This window comes from Sphaeramia orbicularis, unplaced genomic scaffold, assembly GCF_902148855.1.
Source record: "Sphaeramia orbicularis unplaced genomic scaffold, fSphaOr1.1, whole genome shotgun sequence".
NCBI lineage: Eukaryota > Metazoa > Chordata > Actinopteri > Kurtiformes > Apogonidae > Sphaeramia > Sphaeramia orbicularis.
Window position 1 is genome coordinate 159,295 of NW_021941450.1, and position 21,297 is coordinate 180,591.

Below are 21,297 nucleotides of genomic sequence, written 5' to 3' on the forward strand. Positions count from 1 at the left end.
CAAATAATGAAAGAGTTACGGTCATACTACACAGGACAGGGGGGCGTGTCAGACCTGGCACGGTCAGACCCGAACTGGACCACAACATAATATGTATGGACCTCAAGCAAGAGAGAGCATATATGATTGCTTTATAACGCAAAACTATTGTGTTATAACGCAATACTTTTGCGTTATAACGCAATAATTTTTATTTTTTGCATGTCCCTTCCCGGGCTCCATATTTATGAGATACTGTTTTCTGGAAAAAAAAATTAACTTGCTCTGGTTTTTTTTAATTTACGAGATACTGTTTTCTGAAAAAAAAAAAAAAAAAAAAAATTGGCTGTTATTCTGAGTTTATGAGATATTGTTTCCTGAAAAAATTTAAATTAGCTCTGTGTATCTGTGTCAGTGGGACAGTGGTCCCTGATCCAGGCAGGAGCTCCTTCTACCTGTGCTGCTGCTGAAAAGCCTTCAGGAGAGCGTGAAGCTTCTTCCGTTCTCGTAACCGGTTCCGTTTACAGAACTCAGAACCAAGCTGTGCTCCAACCTCCAAGCCCCGCTTCGCGCACCTATCAAGCCCTCCAAGCTCACCAGTGTGCAAGCCGGGCTACAGGCTCCGAGCACCGGCTCATGTAGCCCGGCTTCTTGACATGACATCAACCCCCCGAATAGCTTTCCACCTGGACCTGATGGAAAGCTATGGGGGGGGCAGTGCACCAAGCCGCTCCTCCACGGATCTAGTTCTGAGTAATGCTTTCCATCAGGTCTGACACATAAATGAAAACACATTTACACTCTTCTGCTGTTTATATTTTCTTTAATGCTGATGAATGTCATTTTATTTGACCTCATTAATGCCAACTCTCATTACCGCCTCATGTCATGTCCGGAAGCCTGGCTACAGGCTCCGAGCGCCGGCTCCTGTCGGGCTTGCACACCGGTGAGCTCGGAAGGCTTGATACGTGCGCGAAGCGGGGCTTGGAGGTCGGAGCACAGCTTGGTTCTGAGTTCTGTAAACGGAACCGGTTACAAGAACGGAAAAAGCTTCACGCTCCCCTGAAGGCTTTTCAGCAGCAGCACAGGTAGAAGGAGCTCCTGCCTGACCAGAGACCACTGTCCCACTGACAGAGAAACAGAGCCAATTTAATTTTTTTCAGGAAACAGCATCTCATGAACTCAGAAAAACAGCCAATTTATTCTCTTTTTTCAGAAAACAGTATCTCGAAAATTCAGAAAAACAGAGCAAATTAATTTTTTTTCCAGAAAACAGTACCTCATAAACTCAGAAAAACAGAGCAAAAACTTTTTTTTTTTTTTCCAGAAAACAGTATCTCATTAACTCAGAAAAACAGAGCAAAAATTTTTTTTCCAGAAAACAGTATCTCGTAAATTCAGAAAAACAGAGCCAAATTTAATGTTTTTCAGAAAACAGTATCTCATTAATTCAGAAAAACAGCGCCGATTTTTTTTTTTTTAAGTTATTTTTTCTCATAATTATGAGATAATTATCTCATTAATTCAGAAAAAGAGCCGAATTTAATTTTTTGTGTGAATGCAATACACTCCCGTATCAGAGACCTGATTTTATCGGATCATTAGTTTGTCAAATTAATTTCATAGTGATAATAGAATGTTAGATTAGATTGGATTCAACTGGAGTAAATTAGAGAACATTAAATAAATCAGATTCAATTAGAACAGGTTTGGTTTATTGTCATTGTATTCATGTCATTTGTGTCTTTTTTCATTCTTTCATCTTTTCTGTCTTTTTTTCTTCTCTTTTAGATCATTTTACTTTATTTTGTTCCATTGCTTTTGTTTTGTTTTTAATGACGTTTCTGTCTCTTTTTTTGCTGTTTTCTTCATCTTTTCCGTCCTTTTTTTGTAGTATATTTTTGTCGTTTCCTTTTTGAGTTGTTTATGTTTCTTTTTTCATTGGGTTCAACTTCAAACCTGGAAAGAAAAACCACGAGGATCGACACGTTGAACCCGTTTGAGAGAAACCGTATGAAAACACTGGGCTCCAAAAAAGGAAATTCTGGTCATATTTTTTAATGTTTTTAAAAACAGTTCCAAAGGCATCAACAGAGGATTTCTGAGGTATTTAAACCTATTTCAACTCATTTTTGAGGTGGGTCATCAGCGCCCCTCGGTGGTCAAACATAAGGCTATAGTATGTGCTCAACAAAATGAAATTCTGGTCATATTTTTTGTTAATTTTTAAAAACAGTTCTAAATGGTTCTAAAGGCATCAATAAATGATTTCTGAGGTATTTAAACCATTTTCAACCCATTTTTAAGGGGGGGGTCATCAGCACCACCACCCCCCACTCCCCCTGGTGGTCAAACATTAGGGTTAGGGTTCAAAGTGTCCTCCCAACTCCTGAGTGTCCATCTGTCCATGACATTTGAACACCAGGGGGCTCCGATGAATGTTGGATTAAAGGAACGAAAAGCCTTGAAATCCCCCCAGAAACACATCGGTGGGCATGAATAATGATCTAGAAGACTTTGAATTAGATTTGAAGATCATCAAAAAATTACCATTTTTGGAGCACATACTATAGCCTGAAATACACCAGAGAGTGTTTGTGATGGTCCAGAACGCAGCAGCTAGGCTTCTCACTGGTTTTAACAGACAACATCATATCACTCCTATCCTTGCATCCCTCCACTGGCTCCCTGTGTGTTTTACAATTGATTTTAAGATTTTACTGATCACTTTCAAAGCCCGAATGGGCCTGGCCCCAAGTTATATAGAAGAAATGCTAGTTGACTACGAGCCAGCACGCAGCCTTAGATCCTTGGGGGGCAGAGGGCTCCTGGCTGTTCCAAAGTCGAGGCTTACATCAAAAGGTGAGCGGGCATTTTCCATCAGGGCCCCTCGACTTTGGAACAGCCTGCCCGAGGAGATAAGGCTGTGGAATCAGTAACATCTTTTAAATCACTTCTTAAAACACATTTTATAGGCTTGCTTTTATGTGATGTCTGTCCCTTTTTAACTTTAATTTTTAATTTTAACTTTTAAATTTGATCCTGTTTGATTATTAATTTGTTCATGCATCTCTCTAATTGTGTTGCTTCTGTTTTAGTGTTTTTACTTGCTTTGTGTATCCTGCTGTTGTACCCTCTGTCAAAGTACTTTGTAAACTTTGTTTTTAAAGGTGCTATACAAATAAAGTTATTATTATTATTATTATTATTATTATTATTATTATTATTATTATTATTATTATGTCATTTAGAACATCCTAAATAACATTTTAGATGTTTTTGGAATCATGTCTAAAATGTCCATTTTTGGACATCATACTATAGTCTTACCATTTGAACACCAGGGGGCTCCAATTAATTTTTGAATAAAGGCACAAAAAGCTTTGAAATACCTCCAGAAACACGTCAATGGGCATGTATAATGATCTAGAACACTTTTAATTAGATTTGAAGATGGTCCAAAAATGACCCTTTTGTGCTTCAAAAAATGAAATTCTGGTCATATTTTTAATACTTTTAAAAACAGTTCTAAATGGGTCCAAAGACATCAATGAAGGATTTCTGAGGTATTTAAAACATTTCCAACCCATTTTTTGGGGGGGTGGGTCATCAGCCCCCCCCCCAGTGGTCAAACATAAGGCTACAGTATGGGCTCCAAAAAGGGTAATTCTGGTCATATTTTTAAATACCTTTAAAAACAGTTCTGTATGTTTCCAACAGCATCAATAAATGATTTCAGGGGTATTTAAACCTTTTTCTAGTCATTTTTGAGGGGGAGTCATCAGCACCCCCCAGTGGTCAAACATGCTGGAACTGTCAAATACTGCAGAAAGAGTTCACAAAACACTGGGTTAAACGTTTTATTCATTGAAGACCTGAACATACATACATACATAAATAAATAAATAAATGTGGATTGGGTGGCGGTCCACAGCAGGGGGCTCGACAACCCGATTCCTGGACACAGAGTCTAGCTCTTGGGGCATGGAATGTCACTTCACTGGGGGGGAAGGAGCCGGAGCTTGTGAGGGAGGCTGAGATACCGACTAGATCTAGTCGGGTTCACCTCCACACACAGCTGGGGCTCTGGAACCCAACCCCTCCAGAGGGGCTGGACTCTCCACTTCTCTGGTGTTGCCTGCGGTGAGAGGCGGCGGGCTGGTGCGGGCGTGCTCATAGCCCCTCATAGTCCATGGGCCAGGCCAGGTAGTGGTACCACCAAAGAAGGCCAAACCTTTGTGGTGCCATTGTGTTAGTAGTTCATAAATATGTGTATTAAACCATGACAGCCTTTCCAAATGAGGAGTGTAGTCCTGATTCTATGGTACCTGTTTTTCCAAAAAATGTATCATTCCGCTTAATGGCGTCTGGTGGTATTTGTGAATTCTTCCACCTTTTCCTGTAAAAATGCAGTGGAATTGGGCCAAGATAAGGCTGTGACATTACATTCTGCTTCTACTTTTCAGATTTTATAGGAAGATGTTACAACTGATTGTTTCTTTCAGAGAATAGTCTACGTGTTTTCATTCCATTTGAGTACCACATCCAAGGCAAGTAAATATGAATGTTTATTTAAGACTTAGTCAAGAAAGTTAAGATTGAAATAAGTGAAATGATGATAAATTCTCTTTTCATACAGAGCAAATGAAAACAAATGAAAGTTCTGAAGTGATCCCAGCAAAGACAGCAGTTTAATAATGACACAACTACGCAGCAGAAAACCAACGGACCATTTCATTTCATACATAAGAGCACATGTTCAAGAGCCAATCCTGATGCAAACAGACAAGAAAAGAACACAGACAGTATTTTGGTGTCTTTGCAGGTCTGGATGCTAGGGCCTCATAAGGTAGTTTATTTGCCATTTGTACACATTCCGGTACATAGGAATTATTATGCAGAGGTCTCTGAGATGACAAGTGTAACAGATTAAAAGAAACAGTCAAAGTAAATTCTTGAGTATGAGTCATGAGTCCATTGTCAGCACAGGAAATATTACATTTATTTTTTTACGCGGTTCTGATTCTACAAAATTTGCGGGAAAAAATCCTGAATTTCACAAAACTTTAACTTGCTTGAGGGAGTCTTGGCATTTATTTGCCAAAGTAAATACCCTTAGAGGAAGTGAAAACACATTTCAAATAAATTGTGATGTATCCAACACTGAACTGGCATCCCAAATGTCCACTGTATGTCCACTGTATGTCCGACTGTATTCTGCTGTAACAGACAATAGTCCTTTACAGCATTAGTGTTAAAAATGCCCAAGCTGTGTGTAGCAGTAATAACAGAAAAAGAAATGTTTTAGATATAAACAGGTAACTAATAAGGGTTAATTAGGAGTCTAAGTGTATTTTCACCATTTTTGAATACTTTTGTTTTTGCCTTTATATTTCTTCTTAACAAACTGTTTACTTTGCCTTGTCTTGACATGCTGTATTAACACACTGAACCTAAAATCACACACCAAAAAAAACATGAAATTTAAGTGTTTTTTGCCAAAATGTTGTTGAAGGAACCATTTTTATAACTTACATTTTCTAAATTGAAAACTTTTTAAACATTTTAACGTTTTTACAACTCAGAAAACTATATACAACTACTTATAACAACAATCAGGTGTCACAAGATGCCATACATCTGATTGGTTGATGTAGTTCACTTTTCCACCAAACCCAGTGACATGTTTTTTTTTGTTTTTTTTTTCATGCAAGCACTTCTCTTAGAAACCCATTATTACCGTCTCTTCCTGCACCGAATATGATGACAATAATGATGAAAATTCTGTATTTATTGTGTATCATGAGACTGGTTTACTTGGCCTTTCAACAACATTGATGTCTCAGTTTTTCTTTGACATCCGCACTTTCACACCAGTTGAAATGAAGACTCAGAGAGACTCTGTCTGCTGATCCGCTGTCTTAAATCAGTTTGTGATTTGGATGTGAGACGGCTCATCTAGGGACTCCAAAGGGTTAATGCTGACCACTGTTATGTTGCTGACCACCTATTCAGCTTCAAGACTGCTATGGAATACTGCAGTATGCACTTATCTACTGTCCGAACTGTTTACTGTGGTTTATATGTGACTCAGATCTTTGATAATAACAAAGAATTGGCCATTATTCTGGTGAATCTGTGTTGGTATTAACATCCACATTTATAACCTCTGATTTTGTCACTTACAGTGAACTATTCATCAACCAGACTACTATATGTGTAATGCTGCAGTATGCACTTCTCTACTGTCTAAACTGTTTATTTGGGTTTTTATGAAACTCAGATCTTTGATAATAACAAAGAACTGGCCATGAATGTGGTGAATCTGTGTTGGTATTAACATTCCATCCATTCAAATGACCTTTTATGACCTCTGGTTTGGTCCCTTTCAGTGGGTTTATTCAGTGGCTGATAGCTAGGACTAAGCTACTACTGTGGAATGGCTATCATAGCAAAATATTATCTATAGATAAAGGCCATTTGAAAATGCATCGCTAGAACTTGCCCCCTTGGGTGGTACCAATATCCCAAATATCTGGTCTTGGTCCATGGACAAACTGGGGTGAAGAGAGGGGTAGAGCTGTCAACCGATCATTACCTGGTGATGAGTTGGATCCGCTGCCGAAGGAGGAAGCCAGACAGACTCAGCAGGCCCAAACGTGTTGTGAGGGTCTGCTGGGAACGTCAGGCAGAGCCCAATGTCAGTGCAGTCTTCAACTCCCAGGAAGTAAGGGATGCCGTCAAGCTGAAGAAGGAGTCTTATGCAGCCTTTTTGGCTCGTGGGACTCCTGAGGCAGCTAATGGGTACTGGCAGGCCAGGCGCACCACGGCCCGAGCAGTTGTGGAGGCAATAACTCGGGTCTAGGAGGAGTTTGGGGAAGCCATGGAGGAGGACTATCGGTCGGCCTCGAGGAAATTCTGGCAAACCATCCGGTGCCTCAGGAGGGGAAAGCAGTGCGCCACCAACACTGTTTACAGTGGAAGTGGGGAGCTGCTGACCTCGACTGGGGATATTGTCAGACGGTGGAAGGAAAACTGAGGATCTCCTCAATCCCACTGCCACGTCTTCCATGGAGGAAGCAGAGGCTGAGGTCCCAGAGGTGGACTCGTCCATCACCCAAGCTGAAGTCACTGAGGTGGTTGGTAAGCTCCTCAGTGGCAGGGCACCAGGGGTGGATGAGATTCACCCTGAGTACCTTAAGTCTCTGGATTGTGCAGGACTGTCTTGGTTGACACGTCTCTGTAACATCGTGCGGCAGTCGGGAACAGTACCTCTGGACTGGCAGACCGGGGTGGTGGTCCCCCTTTTAAAGAAGGGGGACCGGAGGATGTGCTCCAACCACAGGGGGATCACACTCCTCAGCCTCCCGGGGAAAGTCTATTCCAGAGTACTGGAGAGGAGGATCTGACCGATAGTCGAACCTCAGATCCAGGAGGAACAATGCGGTTTTCGTCCCAGTCACGGAACACTGGACCAGGCCTACACTCTCCATCGGGTGCTCGAGGGTTCATGGGAGTTCACCCAACCAGTCCACATGTGTTTTGTGGATCTGGAGAAGGCGTTCAACCGTGTCCCTCATGGTATCCTGTGGGGGGTGCTTTGGGACTATGTATGACTGAAGCAGGAGCCTGGTTCGCATTGCCAGCAGTAAGTCAGACCTGTTCCAGGTGCATGTGAGACTCTGGCAGGGCTGCCCTTTGTCACCGGTTCTGTTCATAATTTTTATGGACAGAATTTCTAGGCGCAGCCAGGGGCCGGAGGGGGTCCAGTTTGGGGACCACAGGATTTCATCTCTGCTTTTTGCAGATGATGTTGTCCTGTTGGCCTCATCAAACCTGGACCTTCAGCGTGCCCTGGGGCGGTTTGCAGTCCAGTGTGAAGCGAGTGGGATGAGGATCAGCACCTCCAAATCCAAGGCCATGGTTCTTGACCGGAAAAAGGTGGTTTGCCGTTTCGGGGTCGGCGGAGAGTCTTTGCTCCAAGTGGAGGAGTTCAAGTATCTGGGTCTTGTTCATTCACAGTGAGGGAAGGATGAAGGTTCAGATTGACAGGTGGGTGGGTGCAGCGTGTGCAGTGATGCAGTGCTTGGATAGGTCTGCTGTGGTTCAGAAGGAGCTGAGCCCAAAGGAGAAGCTCTGGATTTACCCTCAGTCTACGTTCAGACCCTCACCTATGGTCATGAGCTTTGGGTCAGCACCCAAACGACCAGATCCCATATACAAGCGGTCCAAATGAGTTTCCGCTGTAGGGTGGGTGGGCGCACCCTTAGGGATAGGGGGAGGAGCTCAGAGTAGAACCGCTGCTCCTCCACATCCAGAGGAACCAGCTGAGGTGGATCAGACATCAGGTTCAGATCCTCCTGGACTCCTCCGTGGGGAGGTGTTCTGGGCATGTCCCATCAGGAGGAAACCTGAGGGAAGACCTCGGACACACTGGAGAGACTGTGTCTGTGGACTGGACTGGGAATACCTCGGGGTCCCCCCGGAAGAGCTGGAGGAGGAGTCTGAGGAGAGGGAGGAGTCTGGCCATTCCTGCTTAGACTGTTACCCCCACGACCCGGCCCCGGATAAGAGGAAGAGAATAGATAGATAGATAGATAGATAGATAGATAGATAGATAGATAGATAGATAGATAGATAGATAGATAGATAGATAGATAGATAGATAGATAGATAGATAGATAGATAGATAGAAAGTCCAGTCAAATCCTCCAGTCACTGAGTTAGGCATGAAACGGACCAATAATACAGAGCAGAACAGACCTGAACACACTCAAAGGATTCGGTCACTGTCCTGGTAGAAGAACTGAGGCACTGAAATGGCAACAGGTCCACATCAACCTCCAAAGACTCATCAAGGTCTGGTTCCAGTATGAAGGTCTGAGATCTGGGTCCAGTGTGAAGGTCTGAGATCTGGGTCTGGTATGAAGGCCTGAGATCTGGGTCCGGTGTGAAGGTCTGGGATCAGGTTCAGTTCAGATTGGTTCCAGATCCAGATCCTCCAGCTGGTCCGGGTCAGGACAGAATGGCAGGAACCCACCTGGTCCCACTCAGGTGGTCCATGCTGGTCCGGGTCAGGACAGGATGGCAGGAACCCACCTGGTCCCACTCAGGTGGTCCATGCTCGCTGAACGTTTCCTCGCCGCTCGCCGTACATCCTTGTATTTGTCGTCACAGAGTCGGGAAATAGCCTGTACCAAAGAAAAGGATGCAATGAGGGTAGAACAGGTAGAACATTAGAAGGAACAGAACAGCAGAGGTGACAGTGAAGGTTCTGGTGGACGTGGTGCTCACCTCTAGTTTCTGGGCCTTGTCTCTGCTCAGCGGAACCAGGGGGAAGTTCAGGTGGTTGGACTCGGACAGCGATCGCAGGTCAAAGTAGTACTTGGCATAAACACTGGACGGAACGTTGATGTTAAACTGCAGCAACTCCAGAAACTGACGCTCCAGCTCATTCCTGAGAACAGAGAGTTTACAAAGGATTCGCAAACCAAACAAGAGAACCGAACAAGAGAACCGAACAGGAGAACCGTACAGGAGAACCGAACAGGGTGGACTACAGCTCTGTGAATGGGGTTAGGGTATATGCCTGCATATTTACAAATATATATATATACATATATATATATATATATATATATATATATATATATATATATATATATACACACACATATCTACACATAGACAACATATTAGGCCTGTAACGGTACACGTACCGAACCGAACTGTTTCAGTTCACCGCTGTACCGAAACAGCACAGTATAATGAGAAAAAGAAAAAAGAACAAAAGGCATCGTTCGATATGGAACTTTAAATCTGTGCAAGTTCCACACGGACATATGGAACTAGTGCACAATGAATCGAAACATGAAATAGCTGCTTCCATAAGGTTAAAAAAAACAACAAATCTGATGTGAACCTGAAGGGAACAGACTGCAGACCCTCCAGCATCAGTCCAGTCCAGTTTGGATCAGTTCAGGTTCAGGTGAAAGACAACAACCAGGAAAGAGACGGAGATAAGACGGACCTTGTTTGGCCCCTAGGAACTACAGTAGTTCTAAAACACTGACACTAGCTCTCTCTCTCTTTCTCTCTCTCTCTCTCTCTCACACACACACTCACACACACACTCACACACACACACACACACTGTATAATAGCTGAATAGAACCCAGAGTTGAAAGTTGTAAAGGAGTTGAAAGGATGTAAAGTTTCACTTTCATTTCACGCCAGTGTTAGTTATTACATTAGTTATGGACTGAACCCCCACGTATACCCCCCCCGACAAAAGACAAAAAAAAAGAACCCCCCCCCCCCCCCGTGTTTTCGACAAATCGCACCCTACATACACACACACACACACACACACACACACAAGTACACACAGTGGCCTAAACAGTTTATCTGTCCTAAAATAAATAATTAGATTAATTTATTTGTCAGTGTTGCTCTTCAGTTTGTTTAAACAGAATACCAGTTTGCTCTCTTGTTAGTGTTGCAATTCATGTGGAATTTTTTTTTTTTTTTTTTTTAGGGACCGAGCCAAAAGGTAAGGCCCTCTCACACAGTGAGAGGCCTTGCCTGCAAGCAAGGCCCTATTGTTTTTCGTTCATTAGGGACCGAGCCGAAAGGTAAGGCCCTCTCACACAGTGAGAGGCCTTGCCTGCAAGCAAGGCCCTATTGTTATTCGTTCGTTTTTTATTAGGGACCGAGCCGAAAGGTAAGGCCCTCTCACGCAGTGAGAGGCCTTGCCTGCAAGCAAGGCCCTATTGTTTTTCGTTCGTTTTTATATTATTATTATTATTCACACACCACTTTGACCTGGATTTTGACCCCCTGAACATGCACGAAAACTCACCAAATTTGGCACACATGTCAGGCCTGGCGAAAAATTTGATAAAATGAAAAAATTAACCCCATAGGTGCCAAAATGGGCTCTCTAGCGCCACCTATGTGAAAAAAACGGCAACTGCCCTAGTGGCCAGTAGGAATGTCGTACAGACATGAAACCAGTGCCAAAATTTTTGTTGGATCATGCTCTACAAATCATCCACTGACACTCATGACCTATCTGCAACAGGAACTTCGCAATATGCCTTTCAAAATAAAATTTCTAAAACTAACTCCGATGACACCGTTTGTGGTATTGACTTCTAAATAGCGCCAAAAGATAGAGTGAACCCTCCTTAATACAACGATTTCACACCTTTTCCATAACTGTCTTAGTTTCTTTTTTACAAGCCTGCAAAGTTGCGATGTTTGGAACTCATTTTTCACTTTGGAGTTTTTCCCCACATGTGACAAATCTACGCGTTCACGGGACTCAGCACAACTCTCACATCCAAAAATTTTTGAGATAGGATGTACGGTTATTGATTTATAACAATTTGTTTCTTTTCATACTTTTTCCACTTTAGACTGCCATTTGACCCCCTTAACATGCTCCAAAACTCACCAAATTTGCCATGTATGTCATGACTGGTGAACACTTTCATACAATATCAAAATTAACCCCTTGCATGCTAAAATGGACTCTGTAGCGCCACCTATGTACTAAAAAACACACAAAATCGGCCCTAGCGGCCAGTAGGAATGTCACAGAAACATGAAACAAATGCCAAAATGTTGGTCTGATTGAGCCCGACAAATCATACACTGACACTCATGAGCTAACTCCAACAGGAAGTTGGCAATCTGCCTTTTAAAGTTACTCTACGTTTCTGCAATTAGTACTCAGTCATTCCAGACTTTTGAATAAAAAGTTATACCTCACTCAATTCCCACAAGTCTGCAGAATCCAAAAGTGAAAGAATTTTTCAGATACGACCTACGGTTATGGAATTATGGCGATTTTTTGAAGACTATGTTTACTTTCACTTTTAACAATGACAAAGTCCCTATAAAATTCTTCTTGGTGGGCAGCTGTCTATGGCTGTCCTTAGTGTAGTGGTTCATGTAGCTGCCTATGGAGCAAGAGGACCTGGGTTCAAGTCCCAGACAATCCAAACTTTTTTTTTTTTTTTTTTTTTCTCCATCTTAAAACAGGTTTTACTGCATTGTATTTTGGATACTGGAAATTTTGCACACATTCAAAAGTACACGGAGTACATTTTTTCAAAATAAAACCCCAAATACCAATAATACAAAATTTCTATTACATAACTTCTTTTCATTTTATGATCAAACGCTCAACTCTTTGTACAATGTTTCTTCATTCAAAAGTACTCTTTCTCACAGACACACATGCTCACACAATAGGGTTTTTCCAAAATAAAAGCCTTAAATGTGAGACATCATCACTTTTATGCTCAATTATTCATACAATTTCAATTCATTTTTCAAACTGATTCTTTCTCTCACATACAAAACAAATGCACATACACACAGTAGGTTTTCCAAAATAAAAGTGTCATTTTAAAGGTGATGGTGGTTTCAGCAGAGGGTCGCTGGTGTTCTGTACAGATGTAAGGAGGACGGACACTAAAGGGTGGGAACTGGTATGGGGACACAGAGGTGTGAGTGGAGCTGAGGTGTGGACGGTCACGGGAGGTGGATCGCGGGGGAGGCGGAACGCCCGGTGCGAGGTCCCGCCCAATGCTGCTTGCAGCTTTAATTAGGGACCGAGCCGAAAGGTAAGGCCCTCTCACACAGTGAGAGGCCTTGCCTGCAAGCAAGGCCCTATTGTTATTCGTTCGTTTTTTATTATTATTATTATTATTATTATTATTATACTATCGTCACTTTAAACTGGATTTTGACCCCCTGAACATGCTCAAAAACTCAGCAAATTTGGCACACATATCAGGCCTGGCGAAAAATTTGATAAAATGAAAAAATTAACCCCATAGGTGCCAAAATGGGCTCTCTAGCGCCACCTATGTGAAAATATGGCAAATGCCCTAGTGGCCAGTAGGAATGTCGTAGAGAAATAGAACCAGTGCCAAAATGTTGGTTGGAAAAAGCACTAAAAATCATCCACTGACACTTATGACCTAATTCCAACAGGAAGTTCGCAATATGCCTTTCAAAATAAAATTTCTAAAACTTACTCCGATGACAGCGTTTGTCGTATTGACTTCTAAATAGCACCAAAAGATAGACTGAACCCTCCTCACAAAAGTGATCTCGTAGCTTAGTCTTAACTGTCCTAGTTTTTTTTTACAAGCCCGCAAATTTGTGATGTTTGGAAGTCATTTTTCACTTTGCAGTTTTTCCCCACATGTGACATATCTACGCGTTCAGGGAACTCACCACAACGTTCACATGCAAAAAATTTTGAGATAGGATGTACGGTTATTGATTTATGAGAATTTGTTTCTTTTCATACTTTTTCCTCTTTAGACTGCCATTTGACCCCCTTAACATGCGCCAAAACTCACCAAATTTGCCATGTATGTCATGGCTGGTGAACACTTTGATTCAATATCAAAATTAACCCCTTGGGTGCCAAAATGGACTCTGTAGCGCCACCTATGTACTAAAAAACACACAAAATCTGCCCTAGCAGCCAGTAGGAATGTCACAGAAACATGAAACAAATGGCAAAATGTTGGTCTGATTGAGCCCGACAAATCATACACTGACACTCATGAGCTAACTCCAACAGGAAGTTGGCAATCTGCCTTTGAAAGTTACTCTACGTTTCTGCAATTACTGCTTATTCATTTCAGAGTTTTGACATAAAACTTATACCTCATTGAATTTCCACGAGTCTGCAGAATCCAAAAGTGAAACAATTTTTCAGATACGACCTACGGTTATGGAATTATGGCGATTTTTTGAAGACTATGTTTAGTTTCACTTTTCCAAATGGCAAAATCCCTATAAAAGTCTTGCTGGTGCACATTTTAACATATGTCTCTGGAGTGCAGTGGTTCATGTAGCTGCCTATGGAGCAGAAGGACCCTGGTTCAAGTCCCAGGTAATCCAAAAAATTTTTTTTTTTTTAAATTTTATTTTAAAACAGGTTTTACTGCATTGTATTGTGGATATTGGAAATTTTGCACACATTCAAAAGTACACGGAGTACATTTTTTCAAAATAAAACCAAAATTAAGAATAATACAAAATGTCTATTACATAACTTCTTTTCATTTTTATGACCAAACACTCAACTGTTTGTACAATGTTTCTTCATTCAAAAGTACTCTTTCTCACAGACACACATCCTAACACAATAGGGTTTTTCCAAAATAAAAGCCTTAAATGTGGTAAATCATCAGTTTTATACTCACTTATTCATACAATTTCAATTAATTTTTCAAACTGATTCTTTCTCTCACATTAAAAACAAATGCACATACACACAGTAGGGTTTCCAAAATAAAAGTCTCATTTTAAAGGTGATGGTGGCTTCAGCAGAGGGTCGCTGGTGTTCTGTACAGATGTAAGGAGGACGGACACTAAAGGGTGGGAACTGGTATGGGGACGGAGAGGTGTGAGTGGAGCTGAGGTGTGGAGGGTCACGGGAGGCGGATCGCAGGGGAGGCGGATCACGCGGGGGGGCGGATCGCGTGGGAGGCGGATCGCCCGGTGCGAGGTCCCGCCCAATGCTGCTTGCAGCTTTAATTTTGATATTATTATTATTCTTACTTCGCCACTTCCACCTGGATTTTGACCCCCTAAACATGCTTGAAAACTCACCAAACTTGGCACACATGTCAGGCCTGGCGAAAAATTTTATAAAATTTAAAAATTAACCCCATAGGTGCCAAAATGTGCTCTCTAGTGCCACCTTTGTAAAAAAAAAAAAAAAAAAAATGGTAACAGCCCTCATGACCAAAAGGAATGTTGTACAGACATGAAACCAATGCCAAAATGTTTGTTTGATGAAGCACTACAAATCATCCACTGACACTTTTGACCTATCTCCAACAGGAAGTTCGCAATATGCCTTTCAAAATAAAATTTCTAAAACTAACTCCGATGACACCGTTTGTCGTATTGGTTTCTCAATAGCACCAAAAGATAGGGTGAACTCTCCTCAAAAAAGTGATCTCGTAACTTAGTCTTAACTGTCTTATTTTTTATTTATTTTTTTTTTTTTTTATGAGCCCGGAAAGTTCCGATGTCTGGAACTCATTTTTCACTTTGGACTCTTGTGACTCACATGTGACATATCTATCCATTCACGGGACTCACCACAATGCTCACATGCAAAAAATTTTGAGATAGGATGTACGGTTATTGACTTATAACAATTTGTTTATTTTCATACTTTTTCCACTTTAGACTGTCATTTGACCCCCTTAACATGCTCCAAAACTCACCAAATTTGCCATGTATGTCATGGCTGGTGACCACTTTGACACAATATCAAAATTAACCCCTTGGGTGCCAAAAAGGACTCTGTAGCACCAACTTCGTACTAAAAAATACACAAAAACTGCCCTAGGGGCCAGTAGGAATGTCACAGAAACATGACACAAATGCCAAAATGTTGGTCTGATTGAGCCGACAAATCCTACACTGACACTTATGAGCTAACTCCAACAGGAAGTTGGCAATCTGCCTTTGAAAGGTACTCTATATTTCTGCAATTACTGCTTATTCATTTCAGACTTTTGACAAAAAAGTTATACCTCACTAAATTCCCACGAGTCTGCAGAATCCAAAACTGAAAGAATTTTTCAGATACGACCTACGGTTATGGAATAATTGCGATTTTTTGAAGAGTACTTTCTTTTAGTGATCACATTGAAAAAAATCCCTGTGAACCTTTTGCTGGTGTATGCTTCCATGTGTCTGTGTCTGTGTATAGTGCAGTGGTTAGAGCTGCTGCCTTTTGAATAGGAGGACCCTGGTTCAAGTCCAAGGCAAACTACTAAACTTACTATATTCTATTGTCTCCAACAATTGGGGGAAGAATGTTCAAAAATTCATAAATGCATTAAAGACATTTTGAGGGGTTTTCTTTCTTCCCGTACCGAACCATAAAAAACTGAACCGTGGTTTTGAAAACCAAAAACGTACTGAACCGAAAATTTTGTGTACCGTTACAGGCATAACATGTGTATATATATATATATATATATATATATATATATATATATATATATATATATATATACATATATATATGCTGTATATAGACTAAACCTACATGTATATACATATTCACTACATGTATAAATACACAGACTGTGGGTGGCGTTTCCGGGTTGCACCCAAGATGGCCGCATAACTTTAGTGCTCTCCGACGGTATTGATAAAAAACCCTCCTGATAAGCCAATGTATTACAAAAATTGACAATTTTAAGAAAATGGAGACCAGGAGAGGTAAAGGACGGAGGGGGAGCGCGGACATGGAGCTTAACGATGAGGAAATACGGCATGAACCGAGCTGCTCTCCCATCCACGAGGACTCGGAGGATAACGAAACAGAAAGAGCTAGCTTGGATAGCATACTCAAAGAACTGAAAGATTTCAGACGAGACAATAAGAAACAGCTCTCTGATATCCAACAAAATCTACACTCAACAAACAATCGTCTGGATGAAGCAGAATGCTGTATTGGCGAGGTTGAAACATCTATGCAGGCAGCATCTACATTACTGGAGCAGCTAATACAGCGACAGAATAGCATGGAGGCTAGGCTCACAGAGCAAGAAGCTCGCGCACGTAGAGATAACATCAGAATCTACGCTATTCCAGAGCAAGCCGAAGGCACCAACATTATTTCCTTTTTGGAGAAAATGCTAAGAGATTCCCTGGATATTCCACATGAGGTTGAAATGAAGATTGAACGAGCCCACAGAGCACTAGGACCTATGCCAAATGACCCATCAAAGCCTCGCTCCATCATTGCCAAGTTTGCCAGTTTCAGAGTCAAAGAGGAGGTAATAAGGAGAGCATGGCAAAAGACACAAGTTTTCTACAACAACAAACGATTGTGGACCACGATTACCCACCGGCTATCCTTAAGAAGCGTGCCGAATACAGCCAGGTAAAGAAGGTGCTTAAGGAGAAGAAAATCAAGTTCCAAACACCATACCCTGCGAAAATGCGAGTGTTCTTCCAAGAGGGGACCCGTCTGTATCAAAATGCAGTGGAGGCAACGGCAGACATGTCATCACGCGGACTCCCAGTTACCATCATACCGCCTAACATGGAACCATATCAGCGTGAGTTGCAGCGGCTTTCACCCTGGCAGCGGACCCGGGAGCAAGGCACAGCAGCGCAAAGTGCAGCCTCTCAAGCCAGTGAAGATACTCGGTTGCATATTGTGGAAAAACTGCAAGAATTCAGACGCCAGACTCCTGCAGATAAGTAACTATTTGTTTTACAAATGTCCTTTAACTCAAAGCTAAAGTTATCCATTTGGATCTCAGTCCCCGTTTTACTCCCGATTCTCTTGATAATATAACATGTCGGGTATAGACACTATTTGTTTATGATTGCTGACACCATACAGCCATCTCAGTGGGCCCTGCCCTTAGCGAGCAGGTTTTCCCCTGAAGGGACTTCTGATACCGCAAGCCCAACAAAGGTTCAGTTACTTAGAACCTCTGCACTGGAAGCATGCTCTCCACAAGGAGTTACATTTGTTATGATTCAAAGTTTTTGTTTTGTTCGTGTTCTTTTGTTCACAGTTGAATGGATGCATTTTGTTGATGGGCATTGGACTGGGAGACTATGTTTAATAAGAATGTTATGACCAATGGTATAAAGTTTGCTTCATATAATGTAAACGGGGTTCTTAATCCGACAAAACGAAGTAAGATATTATCCAAATTGAGAAAGGAGAATGTTGAAATTGCTATGCTGCAAGAAACACACCTTAATTCTGCTGAACATGAAAAACTGCAAAAAATGGGTTTTTCTAAAATATATTACTCATCTTACAACACTGGTCACAGAAGGGGGGTCGCTACCTTAATATCTCACAAGATTCCTTTTGAATTAATTTCTGAAAATAAGGACAAAGAAGGGCGATATTCACTAATATCAGGGAAAATAGATGGTGTTATAATAACACTGCTTAATGTATATGCACCCCCCTGCAGTGACCTTAGGTTCTATAGAAAACTCTTTGAGCTGATGACACAAGCAACTGGAATTATTATTTGTGGGGGAGATTGGAATTTAAGGCTTAACCCAAAACTAGACTCATCAAAACCTGTTGCTCGAAATTCTTTACAAAAGAAAATTAAAATACTGATGTCAGACCATGGTGTTATAGATATTTGGAGGAACCTCTATCCAACAAGCCGTGACTATACTCATTATTCTCACTCACATACAGTGTACTCAAGGATTGATTCTTGTTTTATTTTTAAAAGGGATTGTCACCGAATAGAAAATGCAGATATAGGAAACATGGACTTGTCGGACCATGCTCCTATTTTCTTAACTTTGCAAATTAATAATGAATCCAAGAATACATTATGGAAATTGAACACACATGTGTTAAATGACATTCAATTTGCTAAATTAATTAAAACCGATATTTCAGCTTTTTTGAAGGAAAATCTTGATGGTCAAGTAAGCCCAGAAATTGTATGGGACACATTAAAAGCATATATGAGAGGTAAAATTATATCTTTTTGCTCACATAAAAAGAGAGAGAGACAGTCTAAGATAAAAGATCTAAACAAAGAGTTAAAAGAACTTGAGTCAAAACACAAAAGAGATTTGAATCCAGAGCTTAACAGCAAATTGAAAATTTTAAGAAACCGAATAAATGCTATGTACCAGTTGGAAATACGGAAAAAGATGATTTACACGAAACAAAAGTGTTATGAATCAGGTTCTAAATTTGCCAAATTACTCGCAAGTAAATTACAAAAACAACAAGCAGATAACACAATATATAAGATAAAAGACCCAATTTCAAAAACATGTTTGTATAAACAGGCGGAAATCCAATCTGTCTTTCAAAATTATTATAAACAATTATCCACACAACCAAATTTAAAAAATAAACAACAGATAAGTAACTTTTTGAGCACACTCGAACTGCCTGTCTTATCTGAAAACCAAAATAAAACACTTATGGTTGAAATAACTGAGAGAGAATTGTCAAGTGCAATATCAAAACTAAAGGCAAACAAATCGCCTGGCCCAGACGGTTTTTCTGCCGAATGGTATAAGAAATTTAAAACTGAATTATCACCTTTTCTTCTACAAATACTAAATATAGCTTTAAAAGATGGGAGAATGCCACCTTCATGGAAAGAAGCCACCATCTCAGTAATTCCTAAAGGAGGAAAGGATCCACTCAATTGTAGCTCATTTAGACCCATTTCGGTTCTCAATACCGATTACAAACTTTTTACGTCAATCTTAGCAAAGAGATTAGAGACGATTTTACCAAAACTTATTAACACTGACCAGACAGGCTTTATCTCACAGAGACAAACGCATGATAATATAAGGCGTACTTTACATGTAATGAACTATATTAAAAAGCAGAAGATTCAAGCAGCTTTGGTCAGTCTTGACGCTGAGAAGGCCTTTGACTCTGTGAGCTGGAACTTCTTATATGAAGTGTTGCAGAAGTTTGGCTTTCATAATAATTTTATAAAAACAATTGAGTCCTTGTACACAAAACCAACAGCCCGAATAAAAATAAACGGATACTTAACAAAAGCATTTGAATTGGAACGCGGAACTAGGCAGGGCTGTGGGCTTTCTCCTCTTTTGTTCGCTCTCTACATAGAGCCTCTGGCTCAAATGATTAGACAGACAGATGATATAAAGGGGATAAACATTTCTGGAGATGTACATAAAGTGGCACTATACGCTGACAATGTCCTAATATATTTAAACGAACCAACTAAATCATTGCCTGTTTTGTTCAACTGCCTGAAAACCTTTGGCAATTATGCAGGATATAAATTGAATGTAAATAAAACACAGATTATTACTTTAAATTATGACCCTCCAAGAACTTTACGCAAAGAATTAAACCTAAAATGGGATTTAACCACTTTAAAGTACTTAGGAGTTGTTATCCCCACAGAAATTACAACCATATCCAAACATAATTATGATGACCTTGTGGCAAAAATTAAACAAGATATTCAGAGATGGACTGCCATTCCCTGCATGAGTCTAATTCAAAGAATTGAGTCAGTGAAAATGAACATACTGCCACGATTCCTTTTTTTGTTTCAGGCTCTCCCAATTGAAATCACAAAAAAGCAACTTTTGGAATGGGAAAAAATAATTTCTAGATTCATATGGTTGGGGAAAAAAACACGGGTGAGATTCAAAACATTACAGCTCTCCAAAGAAAATGGGGGAATGGCAGTGCCTAATTTAAAAGACTATTTTTATTCAGCACAAATCAAACCGCTAATAAACCTGTGTAATCCTAACTATCATGCTCGATGGAAGGACATTGAGGTCCTCTTAATATCGGAACCCCCACTACAGGCAGTATTGGGAAATAAAGATGTAGGAAAAGTCCTTAATGAGGTTGAAAATCCATGGCTAGAGTCATCATTAAAACCTTGGTCAAATGCAAAAGATGAATACAAATTACACGATAATCTGAAGATTGTGAGATGGTGTGCATATGACCCTGATTTTAAGCCCAATCAAAATGATAAGGGATTTCGGAATTGAATTCATAAAGGTATAACAACCTATTTTTCTTTAACAGAGAAAGGAGTAATAAAAGATTTTCAAACTCTCATAGAAAATCATAACTTGGAAAAACAAGATTTCTACAAATATCTGCAGGTACGCCACTACATTAATCGTGAAATAAGCTTCCCTTTGGATGTGCAGGAACCAGTGCTTAAAGAAATACTAGATTCCTACAGGGCTAAATCTAAAAAAGGTATTCTATCCAGATTATACAAAGGGTTTCTGAGTAAAAAAACATATTCAACACAATATGTGAAAATCAAATGGGAAAAGGACAGCACCACTATTATTACTGATGAAGAATGGCCAGGTTACTGTATATCTGAGTGGAAATGCACAAACTCATATTCTTGGAGAGAATTCAATTGGAAATGCTTGATTAGATTTTTCATTACTCCTAAACAAAAGGTTACTGCTGCGGGGAGGAGCTTAAGTGCTGGAGACAGTGTGGAAGCCAAGATGCCAATCACTGGCACATATTCTGGGACTGCCCAAAAATAAAACAATTTTGGAAGGATATACACAAAAATATAGAATATATACTTAATGTTACCTTACCTTTTGAATTTGCCACCTTAATTATGGGAAAGACTGAATTTTTAGTGAACAATGCCTACTTGTATAGAATTGTAATAACTGCTGGCAAAAAGGCTGTGACCAGGCACTGGCTCCAACCTGAACCACCTAGTCTGGAAAAATGGGTCGAAATTGTGAATGAAA

General features: G+C 40.6%; 1 protein-coding gene across 1 annotated transcript in view; it reads right to left on the bottom strand.

Annotated features, from left to right (window-relative positions):
- Positions 1–8,863: 8,863 nt before the first annotated feature.
- Positions 8,864–21,297, bottom strand: part of LOC115415791 (cyclin-Y-like) — a 45,563-nt gene continuing 33,129 nt past the window's right edge. The window contains exons 9-11 of the mRNA XM_030129428.1: positions 9,274–9,436; positions 9,041–9,170; positions 8,864–8,981 (exon numbers count right to left, since the gene is read on the bottom strand). Of these exons, the coding sequence (XP_029985288.1) occupies positions 9,054–9,170; positions 9,274–9,436 (280 nt within the window). The 3' untranslated portion in view covers positions 8,864–8,981; positions 9,041–9,053. The remainder of the gene's footprint in view (positions 8,982–9,040; positions 9,171–9,273; positions 9,437–21,297) is intronic.